The sequence below is a fragment of the Anser brachyrhynchus genome, assembly GCF_964034855.1.
Source record: "Anser brachyrhynchus genome assembly, chromosome: 8".
Taxonomy (NCBI): domain Eukaryota; kingdom Metazoa; phylum Chordata; class Aves; order Anseriformes; family Anatidae; genus Anser; species Anser brachyrhynchus.
In genome coordinates this window covers 22,884,029-22,903,909 of record NC_137702.1, presented here as the reverse complement: position 1 = coordinate 22,903,909, position 19,881 = coordinate 22,884,029, and the positions used below count along the sequence as shown (strand labels likewise).

At 45.4% G+C, this 19,881-nt stretch overlaps 2 protein-coding genes across 6 annotated transcripts in view; one reads left to right on the top strand and one right to left on the bottom strand.

Annotated features, from left to right (window-relative positions):
• NTMT2 (N-terminal Xaa-Pro-Lys N-methyltransferase 2) overlaps window positions 1–19,184 on the bottom strand; it is a 31,413-nt gene extending 12,229 nt beyond the window's left edge. Inside the window, exons 1-3 of one of the 4 annotated variants that reach the window (XM_080601634.1) lie at window positions 18,413–19,184; window positions 17,983–18,071; window positions 5,658–5,868 (exon numbers count right to left, since the gene is read on the bottom strand). In XM_080601634.1, the coding sequence (XP_080457760.1) occupies window positions 5,658–5,868; window positions 17,983–17,985 (214 nt within the window). In that variant the 5' untranslated portion in view covers window positions 17,986–18,071; window positions 18,413–19,184. Of the gene's footprint in view, window positions 1–1,736; window positions 1,967–5,657; window positions 6,203–12,831; window positions 12,851–17,982; window positions 18,072–18,412 lie in introns of those variants that run through there. The other 3 variants (XM_080601636.1, XM_080601635.1, XM_080601633.1) reach the window with 3 other exon arrangements.
• A 154-nt stretch (window positions 19,185–19,338) lies between these two features.
• Window positions 19,339–19,881, top strand: part of KIFAP3 (kinesin associated protein 3) — a 67,396-nt gene continuing 66,853 nt past the window's right edge. The window contains exon 1 of one of the 2 annotated variants that reach the window (XM_080601629.1): window positions 19,339–19,498. In XM_080601629.1, coding sequence (XP_080457755.1) covers window positions 19,467–19,498 — 32 coding nt within the window. In that variant the 5' untranslated portion in view covers window positions 19,339–19,466. The remainder of the gene's footprint in view (window positions 19,499–19,881) is intronic. The other variant, XM_080601628.1, reaches the window with a different exon arrangement.

The following is a 19,881-nucleotide window of genomic DNA, read 5'->3' as shown; positions in this document are numbered from 1 at the left end:
GGCCTTCCAACAAAATCACGACTACAAGCCTGGGGTGAAAGCCAAGCAATAAGGAGGGATGGAGTCACGCTGGGAACGTCTTCGTGAGCACCACTTTGCAGTGTGAACCCAGCCCTGCTGCAGATTACAGCGTGCTCAAGGAACTGGAAGCAAGCAAGCAGCAAACACGTTTGTGTTAAGGGCAGTGGGAAGGGAGACCTCCCTGCAGGCTGAGCAAACAGGACAAGGGAGCAGGACTTAGTTGCTGCTCAACATTTGCCTTCTGTGGGCTGAATCTTTAAAACTGCTGCTGTTAACGCTGGCAAGGCTCTGAACAGGCCATGCCTTGCTTGCCCCGCTGGGAGCAGGAACTATGCCCTCCACTCAGAGGATGAGAGTTAGGCCAGAGACCCCGAACATAAGCCTGGAATGTATTTATTGAGGGCAAGCAAGCTCAGCAGGGAATGATAAGTGTGTGCCTGCCCATCCTCAGCAGGAGAATGACATTTTGGAGGCAAATGAGGGGGGACAAAGGAAGTAGGACGGAGAATAATTACCACCAAGGACCACTCAGAACAGAATAGTGCTATTGGGTTACACACCAGCAGCATGCCCGGCATATCCTTCATCCAACAAAAGCAGCATTACCAGCCCCTCTTGTCATCACCTGCTTAAGTCAACTGCCGAACGGATACTATTAAAGCTTTAATCCATTACACATTTATGTTATGCCTGAGAAATTTATACCACAAGAAGCACTGAGCCCAGCAAGGGTCAAACCTGGGAGTTTTACACACTCCGCTGATTATATTCACATTCTCAGAAGAAACCATTTAGCTGCAGAAATTAATATGAAAGGGGCAGCAGCCAATCCCCAGCACAACTTGGCCAGGGTGGCTCCCAGAGCCTGGGAAATAAAGGCTCCATTGGTGGTAGGGATTCTTCCAGTAAATGATCTCCATCCTCCCCCGGGAGCGGCACCAGCTTGTTTTCTCTGGGTCTTTTTTTCTCCATTTCAGATGCCAGCCTGTCTGGTGAACAGAACTGAATCCCTGGATGCTGCTTTACAAGATCTTCCCTATGAGAGCCCAGTGATGATTTCTAGGGTTTGTTTAATGGAACTATCAAGGGACTGTGATTTATCCTGTTCCGCTAGACTGAAGGGAAATGCATTTACAGGCTGTCTGCACACTAGGACAGGGTGTTGCAGGCAGCTGGCAGCACGAATGACAAATATTCAGGGTCCTTCTACTCAATACATGAGCCTGACCCGAGGCAACACATGGAGACGATATGCTGCTCAGGATATCAGATCTGTAGTGTGCGCTCTCAGATTTCTCACTCAGAACCAGTGTCAGACTCGCAGAATGCCTGCCGGGACTCGCATGCATACACCAGCTGACTTCGGCTCCTCCCTGGCCAGCTGGGGCCCCAGAGCCCTGCCTTATGTGCTGGCATCTGAAACCACCTCTGGCCTGAACATCCACAGGGTTTTCTCTACCCAGCGAACTTTGCAAAGATCTTTTTGTGCAAGTGTCCCCTCTGAGGGCATGCAAGGACACCGGCTAAAAGGGTGGCACTGTACCCAAAGCCTCCTCCTGCAGGGCCACAGAATCTCGCTCCCGGAGTGTGCAATCTACACAGATGATTTCCACCTCTCGCTCCCTCGGTGTTTCTCCTCCCTCTCATGAATTTGCATCGCTGCCAACTCTCCCAACCCACAACCCAATTTTCCAGACACAACCAATCAACCTCACCTCTGATCTGCCTCGCAGCTGTGCCTGGCATGCAGGCTCGAGCAGCAGGAGCAGAGGGAGCAGGGGGTTTGCCAGCTTGCAGGAATCTACCGCAAAAGAGAAGTGCGAGGAGACACATGTCCTTGGTGGCAGTTAGTGTTGCAGCTCTGCTCCAGCACGCCTCCCCCTCATCACAGGACCTGTCTAGCCAGAGGCATCTTCCCATTCCGCGACCCACGTGGGACTATCTCCTGCATCAGGAAATGAAATACTTGTGAGGTCTGTTACTGACACACAGCCTGATTTCAATGTGCTCTGCAAAGCAGGGCACAGGCAGGACAGGATGATGGAGCCTGTAAGTCTCACACAGACTGGGGGGGGGGAGGCAGCTTTCACAAAGTTTGCAGTGTTAACTTAGGTGCCTTGTAATATTTCGTGTTAGGAATGTGTTTCTAGTAAAGCGAGAAGAAACTTTTTTATCATGGCATACAGCCTCTCAGCTGAACCTGCTGGCAAGACCCTCGAGCAGCGAAGGCTAAAATGAACCCACTGGAAAGGAGGCTGAGAGCAGAAACTGGCTCCCAAAGGTCACCCGCAGGCATGAGGTGTTAGCAATTTTCAGTTGCTGCAGACGTGGTCTGGATGCTGAGTGGTGACCTAGATCTGAATGCCAGCCCCTGGACTAGACAGAGAACATCTACCTAAGCCCTTTTTCCCTGTAAAGTCCAAAAATGCTATCTCCATTTTTTTTGATGGATCAGCTCAAAATTTTGTTTCCCTTTTCTGCTCTCAAGCTCTAGAGAAATGGAACCCCATAATACACAGGATTGGGCACAATCCCAACCTGCAGTACGGGTTCTTGGTTGCAGGGTTTGCTCAGCTAAATTTCCCTGGCAGAAGTAAATGTTGCAAATAATTTTTTTGAAGTTTTTATTTGTGAACATTATTTTGTGGCTCCAACTGCTTTCTGCAAGATATTGAACTAATTCCAGTTTGGCTGGGTATTCCCTTTTAAATGCAACATCTGCTTTGTGCATCAGCTGAAAAATAGTTAGTTACTCTGGGTGCAGAGTAGAATTCACCTCTCTACTATGGTCCGAGAACCATTTAAACTCTGTTTTATAGAGGATGAACATCAGCCCACCCCCAAAGCAGATTTTACTTAGACACGTGCCTCACATACTGAAATATTTGGCTCTGTGGACTGATCATCTGAGTTTTCCACTGCAGATCTCACCCCACTGGCACCAAGTCCCACAGCCCACGTAAACACATAACACTATTTCCAAAATCTGAGTAGCTTCATTAAAGTCCACTGGGCTTAGGGGCATTCACACACATTTAAGTACGCTGTTGGATCAGGGCCTAAAGTTACTCATGTCTTTTATTTATAAATGTTACCCCAGCCTGTAAAAATGACATGTTTCTCTTAACAGGCTGTGATACCAGATATGCTCAGCTCATAGGTAAACATGCCTAAGTGCTCCCCCACTGAACCTAGGGACAGAGGGGTGGGGGAGTGTGGAGTTTGCATGGCTTGAAGTAAACTTTGTACCTTGCCGCCTCTTGGTTGCAAGGAAAGTTTCAATGTGAGGCCTGACTTCAGTGTAATTATTCATGCGTAGGGTTAAGCACACGCATAAGTACCCTGCTAGGTCAGAGTCTTGGTGTTGTAGTAGTGGTTTAATTCTGTTTACACAGAGATATCTGGATCTAGCCCTGAAGTTCAGTTCATTTCTGGTCAGTTCCTCTCTGAACTGAACTGGAAAATGACATTCTGCAGAGATGTTCGGACCTGCCACATTCTTTTCTCTCCATCACAGAGAGCACAGGATCACAGGATAGTCTGGATTGGAAGGCACCTAAAGAGGTCGCTAGTCCAAACTTCTGCTCAAAGCAGGGACAGAAATGAGGTTGGATGAGGTTCCTCTGGACTTTATTCAGCTCAGTCTTGAAAGCCTGCAGTGATGCAGAATTGTATAACCTCCCCGGGCAACCTTTTCCAAGGCCTGACTGTCCACACACAAAGATTTTTCCTTATAGCCAGTCTCAACTTCTCTAGTTTCAATTTATGCCCACTGTCTCTTGTCCTCCATCTCACACCACTGTGAAGAGCTTGGCTATTCAGGTCACTGATAAAGATGTTAAATAGGACAGTTCCCCATGAATTCCACTGACCTTGAGATTGAATATGACATATTGCCATGACTTTCTGAGCCCAACCACCCGACCATTTCTTACCCATCTGATTGTTCACCCATCCAGACCATGACATGCATACTGTGGACTCACAGTACATTTTCCATGGGGTCCAACTGATTTGGGTATGCTGGCAATAAAGTGGAAAACTTTAGAGAAGCTCTAATAATGACTCAGAGCATGAAAAACCTGGCAGAGGGACTCTTCAGTCTGTCAGGTAAACATTTTGCAAAGTTTGTTGGCTAGGAATGGAAATTCAAATAAAATTCAGACCAAAAATGAAATATAGTTTTAAAAGAGTGAAGTAATTAGGCCTGGTAACAGCTTAATTATGTACTGATGAATTCTCAGTCATTTGCAGCTCTTAAACCAAGTTATTTTTGTCTTCATAAATATATACTGTAAGCCAGTCATAAGTTATAAGCATGATCCAGGAACTTTTATGTGAAATTCAAAGCTAGATGTTCATAACAGTACCTTCTAGTCATAAAATGATCTACCAGTACTTACACTAGCAGTTACATTGTAGGAAATCCTGCTCAGTTTCTAATATGTTGTGTTTATTTTCAAAACAAATGAAAGAATAACATTGTCATAGACTTCTTGAGATTACATCGACCTATAATTAACTTTCCTTCCTTTCCATCTTTCCTTCCTTTCCATCGTTCATAGCTACCTACCACTAGGGACAGGAGTATTTACCTTCCACATTTCATTTTAGATAGCTGAAGATACTGCTGTATGTGAAAAGCCACATCAAAATACTATGAAAACATGGAAATAATTCTTCTCTTTACAGACTCATGAATTCTAGCACCTTGAGCAGAGTTCTTACTGGGGTCTGTACAATCTTACAGACTTGGGTAATCTGCTTGCCTACATGGATCTTTCAATCAGGAAGGAACCCTCAAGAATTCACTCTGAAGCACAGTTTAGTAGGTCGGACAGACACAGCCCTTCCGTCTTAAATTACTACAGTTCTAACACTGAGAGGAAGCCAAATAATTCTGCTTAAAAAGTAACATGGTAACATAATAAAGCTTCAAGTCAAATCTACTTTTTAGGTATACTGTCCTGGGAAAATTCTGGTTCTTATTCAGGGTCAAAGTTTCATAAGAAATTAACATTCTTTTCCTGCATGTAAAAAAAAAATCTTGGCATCCTGTACTTTTCACTGAAATTAGGCTATAAACAAATGTTTTCGAAGCATATTCCTCCCAGGTAACTGGGCTAGACAGCCTGCTGCAGAGATCTGGATTACAGCCTCTTGATAAAAAAACTTAAAAAGCATTACCTTGCAAGCACTTGTCCAAAGCAATCCATATGACAAAGCTAAGGACACACCAAGAAACAACGCAACAGGTATCGGGCAACAGAAAGTACGGCCTGTCAGCTCTGCTACTCCGGGATTTGTCCTTCCAAGTCCCGAATAGGTCAATTCATGTTTTACTTAAATGGTGAGAAGAAAGGGTGCCACCACCCAGAAACTAAACTTTCCTTCACTCTTGTTTTTTTCCTTGCCCTTCTTTATGAATCTGTGGAGTATTCAGGTTAAACAACAGGGTACTGAATTAAAGGGAGAGAGAGAGTAACAAATAGTGTAGCTAGTACTACAGACTCCCTAGCAGGGCTTCTCAAGACTACTATTTTTGTCATTAGCATGTCTGCACCCTGCCATCTAACATGACACGTCCTTCTGGACGTGGTCACACACGCACACATGCTCCTGCCCACGTTACTCACCCAGGGGAAGCTTTTCCAGCAGATAAAGGTAACTCTGAAAGAAGTCATTCTGGATTGCCTTATGCAAGTCAAAGGACATGCTGTGGCGACAGAGTTCTTCATCTGTTTTGTGCCAGCGTGACTTGAAAGCCAAATGTGCTCCTTTATATGCCATGATGAAGACGTTTTTCGCAACGCAGACGGTTGTTGTGCCTGGTGCTTCCTGAAGGACCTGTCCTTCCAAAGAGACAGAGGCAGCGTCATTTAAACTGTGGCACTGTGCTGTCATTCTATATTGGGGTGTGTGTCTAGAGCAGCGCAGGGGGCGGAGGCGGGCGAGAGGGGATTGAGAAACGCTGGCTGTTGGCACTTCCTCAGAGTAATCTCTGGAGTGTCGCCCTCTGAAACAAGCAGGTGCTGGAAAGCGATAAAAAACTCAACCAGGAAATTGCTTAGCCAGGGTAAAAGTATATCTACTCCAAAAAAGAGTGGCTTTAATTCAGTTACGTTTTTCTTTCCCTAATCTATTCAGCCTTCACTTCAAAGCAACTGAGATACTATCCAGGGTCTCCCATCTCCCTCTTTAATCTCACAGGGCAATTTTGTTTCTCTGTCTCTCCCTCAGTATTTGTTTTTCAGTCTGGGGGTGGGGGGCAAGAGGAAGGCCAGAAGACCAGAACATGGGCATACCTTTATCCAAATTGTGTGCCCTAGTAAATTGTGATAATTGCAAGCAATGAGAAAACAATAGGTTCAACTTCATGCTTTGCCGCTGCGTATGGCAAGACAAGCTCTTCTCTACACACTGTAGGGTCTGCCCGGTGTTATTTAAGCTGTTTAAATGGTACAGAGTATCTCATCTGCAGAGGCTGGCTGGAAGAAATTGCTGTCTGGGAGCAGCCAGGGAAGGGTAAGAGCTTTTGTTTTAGCTAACAAAATGCATGGAAGAACAAAAGGAGATAAACTGCCTATTAATAAACTTGGACAAATACATTAGCTGGAAAAGAGGGGGAGGTTCAGGCTATTACAACAGCAAAATTCTGGAAGAGAGGGAGTAGGGTCAAAAGCTGAAATGCTTTTAGGATGGAGAATGGTAAGCTGCTGAGGGGAGCTGTGTGCTGTAAGTACATCACATCCCAGAGCAGGATCAGGCCCTCAGCAAGCGACAAGGACAGAAACGTACTGCTTCAAAATCTTTTTCGTCACTCAGCAGCTCGGGCACTCGCTGTGGTACAGATTCACATCTGCTGAGCTGCAAAGGCACCTGGCAAGGTACCTCTGGGGGCTTTGTGCCGATGGCACTGACCTCCACACGTTGTGCCTGGGAGTCTGACGTGCCTGGTCAGCGCTGTGAACCAACTCCGTTGCCAGAAATGTGCAAGAAGGGAGGCAGAAACATGCAGCTGAGGATGGGGTGGGGAGAGTGGAATCATGGCAGGGGTTAGAACAGCTCTGGGGCCACTGCACCAAAGCCTGAGACCTCCATTGAACAGAGAGCTGCATTCTTCGCCCCTCCTTAGAAACTTCATCCATTCCTTGAAATAACTCAGACTCAATTTTTCTTCCGTGCTATAATCTAGCAGAGAAGCATAAGGCTCTCTCCAACTGTTTTTGATATATCTGGGCCCAGACACAATCCTGGTTTATCTCCTGGTTTTCTCACAAATCTGGCCCTTTCTCTTTGCTTATCTATTTCCAGCCACTTGCCAGTTAGTGCGCCAGGAACTGATGTCTCAAGACAGCATGTGAATGCTTCGGAAAGACGTTGCACAAGCTCACTTTGTCACCGACAAAAGACAACCCTAGGAACTCACGGCCCACCTGCTCCGCATTTGACATCGTGCTTCACATTTGTCAAGGCTCTGGTTTTGGCAATGTCCATTGTGTAGCACAGTGACCTCTCTGCTTAGAGACAGAAAAGACTCCAAGCATGAAACCTAAGCCGTGGTGTCTCCTAGTGGAGTCGAGTGCTAGGACAGCACGGTTGAGCGTGCTGGGACCACAGCCTCAGGGCTCCTCATAGCTTTGATACTCACAGGGTCACTGAACGTGGTTCACTGGATTGCTTCTTTACACAGAGTGTTGGTTTTAACTGTTTTTGTCCCACTCAGAAAGAGTGAAGATCCATGGAAGGTTGCATAAACACTCATTATATTCATTCTATTTGCATGTAATCAAGACTAAATCCCTGTTCAAAATAGCTTTATAATCTAAGAATTACTAATGGAAGCACACTGAGTCCTCAGATGCTAGGGCAGCTGAGTAGGTGAATCACAACAGCACCAGGACTTTTAAAGCACTTTCAAAGCACTTCCTATTGCTGTCAAAGGTTAGACAGAAACAGATTATGCCCAGAAGTGGCCTATGAAAAAGGCCACAGAAGTTGTATTTTTTTTTTCAAAAAGTGGATGCCGTATTTTCTGCCTATTTGTCAGCAGCAGCATCTCAATGTCTCCTGCTAAGAACTACTCACGACTCTGCTTGCTTCACACTGCCTTCTAACTCCTCGTTTTCAGCAGGATTGGTACTGATCTACCTAGAAGCTGCAAACAGTTCGTGCACTAATATATAGCGTATATCTCCATTAACAAGAACAGTGGGGATTGAGTATGGGTACAGTGGCACCCATACTACTTGTAGTGTCACTGCTGAAATGTGAGTCAGCCCATCTCCCAACTTCAGCTTCCTTTCCCAAATGGCCATTTGACTCTTTCTGAAGTTTTCTGAGGCAGACAAGCCTACCTTTTTTTTGGTAGTTGAGACTCTCGAAGAGTCTGGACTTCTGGGTGAACTGAAGTCCTACACTAAAATAACAGTAGACACAGCCATAATGCATGACAGTCATTGCCTTAAACAGCTTCTCGTCTAAAATAAGAATGTGTTTGTATTTAAGAGAGTAAACAAATAGTTCCTCCATCTGTCTTCTTCCTCCTCCCTGTGAGATCAGGCAGCCCAAGGACAGCAGGTTTATCACAGACTAAAATGAAGGATCAGCTAGAGTGGCTCCTAGCTAGAGTTAAAATACCTGCGGCTGATCTCTGCCTGAGGGTAGCAGGTTTAAAGTAAGGTATCAGATGGCTTATGATGAGTCACTGCAAGATCCAAAGCAGATCTGCTTGTTGGAGCATCAGGGAGAGCTTGAACTTACTTTTATACTAGTAGGCAACTGCCTCTGCAGATCTGAGCTATGCTTGCTACTTCTGAAACACATCAGCTGCACAGAAGAGAAAAAGGGAAACATGTGCACTAGCTCCACATATCATGCAGGTCACAAAGGGTCAATTTGGCCTTTAAATTACTGTGTTCTGCTTACAAAACACCTGGTATGCAATGTGATTTCCACACGGACAGGCCATCAGGATTGCTGTAAGATGTCTCTTTATCTTAAAAAGGCATCTATATTAATTCTTCTCCCTTGTGCTCACGCCTGGCATACAATGTCAGCAATAAATGCGGTTAAAGCGAGTAATTTTTGTTTTATCTTTGACAACAAGTTTTTAAAAGTTCCTGAAAACCACAGGATCATGTTGATAGAAGAGGCAGAGGCAGAGAGCACACGTGCAGCTATGAGGGCAGTGAAGAACAGCTGCAGGTTGGACGGCAGGTGGTAACCTTTATAACCGACTTCGCTGCAGCCAGAAAAGCAACTGCCTGTATTGTTCTGACTGCAGCTCCAGCCGCTTATTCAGTGCAACAGTGGATGCCAGCGCCTGGGTGCCGAGCTGGGAAATAGCAATATGACAATGAATGAACTAATTGTCTGACTTGTTAAAGTCCAGAACTCTTAGTCACAATCCTCACCCACCTAAACTCCACTCATGGGTCCAATTAGACTCAGCGATCTTCAGACGTATTGCTGTGAAAATAATTAGTTTTTCAGTTGAGTGCAGAATTGAGAAAAAACAGCGTTTTGGGTAGATGAGAAACTGAAATATTTCTCGTCTCAGACGAATAAAAAAATTCTGTGTCAGGCCAAACAAAATGTTTTGTTTTATTTGCAGGGTTACTTCCCTTCTACTTCTTTGTTTATTTGTAATTAAATTTAGGTAAATGTGGTTTCAGTGTACCATTTACAAGTGCAAACAATAATGTTGTTGTCACCAGTAGACCAGTCAGTCTCGCAAAATCACTCTGTGGCAAAAGGACACAAGGAAATGCAGAGCAAAACAGGTCCTTGGGCAAAGACCCAATCCCTGGGATAAGACTTCGGATCTCTCATGAGAAATCCTCTCTTTGAAGCACATTTCCAAAGCAGAGTTCACTGCCTGTAGGTCAGGATGACTCACGCCCTTCGGGGCATATCCTGCACAATTCCCGTGCCCTTTCGCGGGTACAGTCACAGCAGCAATCTGTTATCATTTATGCAATTGGAATTTAGCAATCTGGAATTCCATCTAAAGCAACAAAACGCAGCATGTGAGCCCTATGGGTAAAGACATTATAATTCATGTAAATGAAATTGGCCAGAGCTTTATCCCTATGGAGGGAATACACAGTTCTTGCCTTCAAATCCTTCTAGCTCTGGAGCCAACACTAAATTACGTTTTTAAGGGAGCGAGTGAAGCCAGTCTTAGGTAGGAGTGGGAGCCTGCCCCATGATGTCTCAAGCACAGCGACAGTCACAGTGGGGCCCTGATTTGGAGATCCATAAACAGTATGCTAACGCAAATAGCGATATTTGGGGAGGACTCCTGCATGCTTTGGCTGGGAGGATTTTATTTGGTTCTGGTTAGGGACTCTCAGTAGTGCTGGGGCTGGAGGGAAGGAAGGGCAGGGTTCCTGACGAAACTGCAGCGGGGGCTGCTCTGTTGTTCTTGATAAGAAGCATGACAGCTGTGCCCACAACATCTGGTTTTTATTGAACCCTAGTGAGAGTTCCTTGCTGAGTCTCTTCCACCCCATATGTGGTGGTTTAATTGATGGAGCCTGAGAAGGTTTTAGGTCCAGCGTGGAATGCCGCCTTTCACTGTGATATGTGACTCCAGATACAGTAAGGGCTGGGCTGCTTAGAGTCATCTTTTAAAAGCATTTCTTCTCAATATTGTATTTTGTATATATTGCCCTCTGTTGGCTCGAGTGCATGATAAAGCTCCTTCTCTAGGTGAAAGCTAACAAAAACCTCCTTCTGGGTGAGTGGCAGGGCTTGTGGGTTTGGAAAATGCAGGATCAAGTTAGCTGCAGCCCTGTGTGTGCGTGCGTGCACAGCTCACATCCCCCATGGCTCTGCGTTTAAGAATGCAGGCACAGCTCTTTAACCAAGGAGGAAGGAGGTCTGGAGACTGGCTGTCTCGGCCACTGTGGACTGCACATGAGAAGGGAGTTTTAAGGAGTGACCGGAGGGTATAGTGGTTTGGTAAGCCAGGATAAAAAGGATGTTGCACGCTCAGGAAACAGTACAAAAATCAACAGAGACAAGCCTGTGGGAGAACTGGGCAAGTGGGAGATAAGCTAGACAATTTCTATCAGCGCTGGCACATAACTGCCAGAAACACTTCAGTGAAAGGTCTCTCAGAGAGGCTTTATTTTCAATTCCTAAGCAAAAGAAAGATGGCAAACCACACCATCAAAGCTCCTCCTGCACACAGCACTGCCAGAAAAACATGCCTCTCCCACTTCCTTCTCAGTTGGATCCTTCCGACCTAAGGCTTAACACTGACCCATCTGCTCAGACCAAAAAGCATCTCGCCTGGTTAGCTTGTCTCAAATGCCAAATGGCCGCAATGTCTAGGGAAGCAGTCTAAATCCACTACCTGATAAATGTGCTTCGGCTGATCAAGCTGCTTCCTCACAGCCAGACTGCATTTTTGTGAACCCCTAAAAAACCCAGGCATGAAAGCTCCTATCCTGGGCATACCAAAACACACACTAGTGATGTGATGGGACATGACGGTGGTGATGCCAGGAGGGGACAGCCCTTCTCTGGAGTGTGAACATAATAAAAATACAGAAACTCCAACCTGAGGAAGTAAAGGGTGCAATTGATAACAACAGATCTGTAGAAAGAAGTGATGTGGGCAGGCCATGGGTTAGGCAGGTCATTTAACCTTCTGCAATTTGCCAGAGAGGGAGCAGGCTTATCAGAGAGGCTGAGGTATAAAGATCCAGGCTTTCAGATCTGGAGTTTTGTGGATCCCTCCCTGCTGTTGTCTAGGAGTGCAAATGTCAGATTGGCATTCCCCTGATCTGGTAGGGCAGCACACTTCATAGCACCAGTGGAGAACATCCTTCTTGTTAGGACAGTTAAAGCTAGACTGGAAAATGTGTTGTTCTGTGAGCTGTAGAGCCACACGATGCTTCTGTCTTACTGCTTCTACCTGAAATAACCTCCATGCCTCCTCTCATTTGCCACCTATTGTGAAAGACGGATCATGGACAAGAGACTGCCTGTGCTGCGGCCAGCATGGAGCTGCTCTGAGACAGCCTGGCCAGCCCATTCATCTGTGTTGTCTGGCTGGCTAGTGTGCAGAGTGACTGACCCCTCGCTGCTGCCAAACAGCTGAACTCCGCTTCGCTCTCCCTCAGCGGAGTTTCTGTCATGGGGTCTCTCTCATCTACCTGGCAGCTGGATTGCACGGACCTCAAGAAATTTAATTAAATTTCAGACGCTGTGCACAATGGTGACTGCACTTGGCCAAAATGTCAAGTATTAGCCGGAGGAAGAAGAGACCCGATGAATGCAGGGATAGGTAACACAGGATAAAACTCATTTCCTGAGGAAGCCAAAGGAAAACAAGCTGAAAGGGAAAAAGAAAAGTTGATTGTAGGAAATGAGTCTGACAAGTGACCTTGAAAGGCGTCTTCCACCTCTAGCTCCTGAGAAGGTATGGTTTGGCAGAAGCCACAGGGTGCAGTTCCAGGGAACTGGAAATTAGAGGGCAGCAGGAGCTGTACGCAGCATTTTTACAGGATCAGTAGAAGCATCACGAGTACACTAGCCCCTGCGTTTCAGATAGAATGTATCTGTGACATTGCTGGCTGGGTTAACCTTCATCCTTAACTCGTCTTTGAGTTGCATGGAATTTCACAATAGTAGGAACTATGCAGTTAAATCCTGAGCATGCCTTGGAACATTAAACGCAGTTTCTGAAGACTAAGTGGTACTTATCAAGGGGAAAAAAACTAGATTAAGCCCTACTCCTGGGCAGCATAAACTCTAAGGAACATGGATTGCAGGGACTATAAATACAGCTCTTACCAAGAGGAGTGGCGGCAAAAGACACCTTCATTCAGAATTGAAAGTAGAAACACAAATGATGAAGACTGGAAACTATTTGCTTTGCACGAACACTTTCTGTCTGAGCTTGTAGACTAGAAACATTCAAAAGCCAAACGGGTGTGTGTTGTCCCTTGGAACTGAAAAATAATCAAGACATGAAAAGTTCGAGATGGTTAATGCTTCCTCCAGAGGATGGGGATTAGAAGTCTGGGCAAGTAGCAGAGGAGGAAAAAAAGAATAAAATAAAAGAAGAAACTCTTAAGTGACCTGACAAGGGAAACTTAAATCTTATTTTTAAAGGGTTAGGTTGTACTAAAGCTTGAAAAATTAAATCCACAGCTGTCTCCAGAGTACTATATCTCACTAAGAAAGCTTCAAGTAAGTTTATCATGTATCCAACACCTAGACATTGGACCTCAGGGACCACTAGGATAATATTTCCTCTGGATTAGCAAGAAAGCTAGAAAGTGACATATGTATGAGACTAAGTTTAAGGGGTTTTCTTATTATAAAATGATAAATGAAGAACGAGCTTACTGGGAAGGAAAGCTCTTACAGTTTGTAAATCTAACACATCCCTACTTTTTCTTTAAAAAATGCACTGTTATCTCCTAAATTAATTTTACTTGGTGACATCAGTAATTTGATGTTTCTAAATCTATCATCTTCCCAGTGAGGATCAACAAGTTCTTTATGAGCAATAGTTTTAATCTTGTAATCCCCTTTATGAGGAATGCTTTTAATTTCAGAGATCATGAGCACTGGCATCGAGACAATATAATATATATGAAAAAATTCAAGAAAGAAACTATAGGAAACACAGGATGGATCTGGCACAATTACAGTGCTTTCCTTCTTCTGGGATTCTTCAGTATTAGCCAATAAAGGCCAGGATATGTTGGAATGCTAGTAATTAACTCACCTCGCTGTGCCTTGCCATGACAACTGATATGCCCCTGGGTTCCAGGGAAATCTTGTGAATCGTATCAGATGCAATACTTAGCCTGAGCTGGGTGAACTAAGGACAAGCTTATTATGCTAACTTTGAAATCTGAAATCCAACAGCAAATTGAGTTTTGTACAAAAATGAAACTCAGACACCTATACAAAAGCCAATGTTGGAGTTTCATTAGATAAAGATCTTTTTATTTATTTTGCACTTTCTGTGTTTGTCTAAATCCTGCTGGTGTTAAAAACAGACCACAGGTCCACAAAGCAAAATGACTACAGTCTGTGGATGGGCTACAGTAATCTGGCATTACCCCAGATCATCAGCATCAGAGACAATTGTGTTTTCCAGTACTACTGAAAATCCTCCGAGTTACACACCTACGTGCTACTCTTTGCCCATACAGACGCACATGCAGGAGGTGTAATGAAGAAAAGGCATACGTAGCAAAATTAAACAGTGAAAGCTAAACAAGGGGAATTACCTAAACAGCTCACAGATGGTAAGTAAATTACTTGAAAGCTGAAGGATTGTTTTTTCAACACACAGCTCAACAGCACTGTAAAACTTCCATTATTGTAACCCAGAAGCTCATGAGAAATAGTCATTACCAGAGCTCAACTCCTGGGCTCTCATATTTTCTTACCCATGGCTGTCTGGAGCAGGGCCTGATCCCCCTTCCTTCAGTGCTTTCCAGTCTCCTGGAAACTGCAGCTGCGATGCTGAAGCCCTGACCCTGTGTTCCCTTCCTCCTCTCCTGCCTTCTGTTGCTCCTCATATGCCTTGTTTTTAACACAATCACCACCATCTTCTGACACAAGCAGTCTCTTCCAGGCTCCCCATACACTCTACTGCTCTTCCCTCACTAGGTTTCACAGTCTGCTGCTTCTGTGCTCAGCTGACAAGGACAGCATCTGGAACAAAAAAATGCTCCAGAGCTCAAGTTGCTGGCAAATAATATCCACTATTGTCACAGACATTTTGGGAAGCTCCACAGGAAAAAGATTTCAGGTCACTCTGCCTACTGACATCATTCTGCCCAGAGCTGATGGCATAGATAAGAGTACAAGGTGGGATGTAGGCAGCAAGCAAATACAGACTTAAGGCTCTCCTAAGTCTGAGGGAGATGCAACCCCATGATGAGCCTTCACTCCTTGCCATCATCTCCCAGCTGACTGTCACGTAAGTTACATTTGTTTTTACAAGTGGCTTTGTTGCGTACATTTTTCCAGTTTCCACTCCAGCCTCGCTGCCATAAATGCTTCTGGGAAGAGCAAGTAGGGTGAAGGGGCAACTGCACTAAATGAGAGAGAAGTACAGCATCGATGTGGGCTCCTGGTGAGTCTAAAACTGACCCGTCATCGTCCTCCCCAGTAGACTACTTCATCTGTTATCATCAACCACTATACAGATCAAACAAGTTAGTGTAAGAAAAGAAGCCTGAAAGGAATTTACTGTATACTCATCATCCACGTTTTCTTTTCTACATTTGAAACCAGAAGGGACTTTCACGACCATCTAGTTGGCCCTTCGATATTAATACACATCCAGTGATACCTGCATCAAGACCAGCATACCAGTACCAAGCAGCAGGAATACTTCATGCCCTTAACAACATGAAGTCGTCCTTCTTATCTATTCTTACCTTCAGCTGAAGCATTGGAAATTGAAGATAATGGAAAAGATTTTACCTGTAAAGTGCTTTGCAAAATCTTTGCTTTTTTCTAAGAAAACAGACATTGTCTGAGACATTTTTAGTATACAGTTTCTCTTTTGAATATGTTTGAATGAGTAACTTCTTTCAAGTCAAATGACACTTAAGCAACACCACTTCAGCTAAAGTACCTATTCCTTGCTCTTCCTTTGCCTTTTTTTTTTTTTGAAAGGCATTTTTTTGTGCAAAGAATTTGATGATCACATGCGGAATCCTTTCCTTTTGGAGGGGAGGGATGAGGAAGAGGGGGAATTCCTGATTTATGATCAAACATAGGCTTGTTCAAGTGTAAAGGAGACCCCTTCTTGCAAACACTTAAGCTGGCACTTAACTTTATTACTGTGGCAAAATTAAGCATGTGCTTGAGTGGTTGCAGAGTCAGAACCATAAAATGTCATGGCCTTTATAGCTCTGAGTCTGCTTTCTGCCTGCTGCATCTAATAAACGTTAAGAGGTGAAATTCTGTCCCCATTGGGGTCAATGGTAAAATTCTCCTTGATTTTATTGGAACCATGATTTTGCATAAGAAATCTGCACCATTGTCACCAAGGTCCCCAAGATGGTATCAGCAGAGAGAGGCAATCTGCTCATTACTATGTGGTCTATTTTATATTTTATCTTTTTGTGTTTTCCTCAGTCTAATTAAAATGAACCCAAACTGAAGGCACATCTCTGGCTCTTTGGATAGGGCTACTGCATTTCAAGGATTTAAGAAAACAAGCATAAATGAGATACACGATTTCTAGTGTACCATTTAGAGAACATACTGAAAATACACAACTCACTGTTCTGTTTTGTGTGCCTCGCAGAAAGATTCCCTCTTAAAGGGTTGATCCACTAAGGGAAAAAAAGGTAATGTAGCATCATTGTGGTACATTTTATATATATCAACAATTCTTAGGTCAGCCTTACTTAGGACCTGAGTAAACTGGTAGTTTTTCCATAAGTAGCAACCCTCACATTTCAAGTCAGGCACTGAAAGTCTACGTAGATGGTTGCTATTCCACATCATCAGCTGTGGCTGAACTTAGGTACTGCATTCCTGCCTTGCAGGCTTGCGGAGGTGTGCACACAGTTTATAACACTCCTGCTGCTGAGGAGCATTGAGGCACAAGATGGCTGAGGTCAGTTTACGACCAGCTGGATATACTTGCTCAGCCAAGTGAGCAAGAGTGCAAGGCCACCAAATGAAGTCGCTTTCACGGAAGTGAGCAATTCTGATTTGAATAAACTAAGGGAGAAAACAGCATACCCTTTGACCTGTAGTGTCTAGTTAAAAGAAAGCTCTGCTTCTCTATGAAGAGATCTGTTTCTTTTCACATGTTTAAAATTTTCTTTTTACATCTAAAACAATGAAAATCTACAGCTAATTTTCCCCACTGGCTAAGTTAGCCGCGAATTGATGCATTTACTTAGGTCAGTGTCAAATTAGATATTGTAAAAAATACAAATCAAGCTCTCCAGAGACCCTTGTTCTCATTTCAGTCAAGTCTCACTTTCAAGGATAACAAGAGCACCTAGTATTTACCAGCATGATCATGTGCTTTATTGAAAATGCCCTTCTCTTGTGTAGATGGTCCTGTCACTGCTGATCAAAAAGCCACTTGAGAATCATCTTGATCTATGTCCCAAGATCCATTCAATCAAGAAGAGTTAAGCCAGACTTTCTCTTTGCATATCAAATTTTACTTTGCCTCATCTCATTTCTTCCTTTTAATATAAACTTTAAGCCCAAGGCTCATTACCTTCATGCCTCAATCACTTACTATGTGACAGCACATCAGATCAACATCATCTCTATCCCCCACTGAGTTACATAGCCTAATCACTTAAAATATTTACTCTGAAAGTCATCCTTTCAGATTGCTGTACTTTATTTCTGCTTATAAAAGGCATTACAGAAGTTTACACATAGTTCATTTTTACAAGGCCTAGGAAAATGTCCTGTATTCACCATTTTCCCCTTGAAACCCGTGTACATTCTTTTACCTAAGAGTCTTTCAGGGAGAGAGTACAAACCTCAGGGTAGGTTTCTTAATTTCTCAAGAGAAAAACTAATCTATTATATTTTAATAATTTTTCTATACAAAAGCAATGTTGGTTCTTTTTCATGATGATGTTGAGAAGTGCTTGGACTGTGCACTTAGTTATATGGTCTGAATTTTTGGGTAGACCCATGTGGAGCCAGGAGTTAGACTCGATGATCCTTATGGGTCCCTTCCAACTCGAGATATTCTATGATTCTATGAAATAACTGGACAGGATTCAATGAAACTTTAAAGCAATTAGAACCCAAGGCATTCTCTGTATGCGGCCTTGTTATAACAAAGGCCCATACAAAGCTCATTGAAGACAATGGAAACATCTTTGTTAACTTCAAAATCAGGCTTACTATCAATCTGGCTTAGCACCATGATGAATTTATTTAAACTAAGAGAACAAGTAGGAAAAAACAAAACAAACCTACCATGAGACAGGACAGGTGTTGTTCCTACAGCAGGTGTTGCTTCTATGTCACAGTGTTTGTTCTGTATATCTGGTTACATCTGGCCGCATCTTGAGAAAAATAAAAAAATCTCAGTTACACTTTCCACAGAGTCCCATCCAGGGTGGCCTGGGGCACTTCCAGGGATGGGGCATTCACAGTTTCTCCGGGCAACCTGTTCTAGTGCCTCACCACCCTCTGAGTGATTATTTGTGTGTACAAGCATACATATTTATGTAATTATGTATATGGTGGTATGGAGCAATGGAGTAACATCGCAATAGCAGCGGTATCACCCTGCAAGGGCATGCTTTCTGCTTGACTCCCTCACTGTTTGAGGATCTGTGCCCTAACAAAGTGGCTGGAAAGCTGTGCAGAGGAAAAGGATCTGGGGGTGCTGGTCAATGCTCACCTGAACATGAGCCGGCAGTGTGCCCAGGTGGCCAGGAAGGCCACCGGCGTCCTGGCTTGTGTCAGGAATAGCGTAGCCAGCAGGACCAGGGAATTGGTAGTTCCCTTGTACTCAGCTCTGGTGAGGCCGCACCTCGAATGCTGTGTTCAGCTTTGGGCCCCTCACTACGAGAAGCACATCAAGGCCCTGGAGTGTGTCCAGAGGAGGGCTATGAAGCTGGTGAAGGGCCTGGAACACAAGTCCTGTGAGGGGTGGCTGAGGGAACTGGGGGTGTTTGGTCTGGAGGAGGCTCAGGGAGACCTTATTGCTCTCTACAACTCCCTCAAAGGAAGGTGTGGGGAGCTGGGGATCCGCCTCTTCTCGCAGATAACTAGCGATAGGACTAGAGGGAATGGCCTCAAGTTGCGCCAGGAGAGCTTCAGGTTGGAAATCAGGAGAAGTTTCTTCTCAGAAGAGAACAGTCAGGCATTGGGACGAGTTGCCCAGGGAGGTGGTGGATTCACTCTCCTTGTGTGTGTTTAATGAAAGGTTGGATATGTTGCTTAGGGACATGGTTTAGTGGGGGATAGTGGTGGTAAGGTGATGGTTAACCAGCTGATCTTGAAGGTCTTTTCCAACCTTAATGATTCCGTAATTCTATGATTCTCACCCCACCAGGCCACTGGCACCGCACTTCTCCTCAAGGCGCCATCTTGTCAGCCCCTCGAGGGGACTAACCCTGAGGCAGCAAGCGGGCAGCTAACAGCTGGGAGCACCCCGAGCGGGGTGAAAGGAACCAGGCACACATTGCCACTGCACCCTGAGGGGACAGAGGGGGACACAGGGGCCATCCCCGAGCAACGCAGGGAGCCAGCATCCACCTCACGCCCTCAGGGGGGCTCCGCGCCCGCCCCACAGGCGCAGCCGGGGCCCCGCCGCCCGCATGCGCGTTCGGCCGCCCCGGGCTGAGGCGGCGGCGCCTGCGCGCTGAGGGGCGGCGGGGCGGGGCTGGCGCTCACCCTGGTAACAGCACCGCTGAGGGGCCGCGCCCGGCCCCGGCCTCCCCCCCGCCGCCATGCAGGGCGAGGACGCCCGGTACCTCAAGAGGTAACCGCGACGGGGACGGGGACACCGGCACCGGGGGGTGGAGGCTGAGGGGAGCGGGGTGCGGCGGGGAGGGGGCGGCTGAGGCGCGGCCGGAGGGCTGAGGCGCTGCGGGTTGGGCTGTGGGGGTTGACCTGGTGTCCCCTGAGGTGGGATGGAGGTCGTGGGGTGGGGAGGCGCGAGAAGGGGCTGAGGCGTGGGGTTTTGGTGAGGGGTGAAGCTGTGGAGGTTGAAATTGGGTTTTGGGGGGGGGGTGGGAGCTAGGAGAAGGGTCGGGGGCTGCTGTGGGTGAGAATGAGGGAAGGGGCGTTGTGTGTGGGGAGGGGAGCGGTTTGGGAGGGGAGGTTTTTGGGATTGAGGAGGTTTGGGAGGTGGTTGGAGGTTGT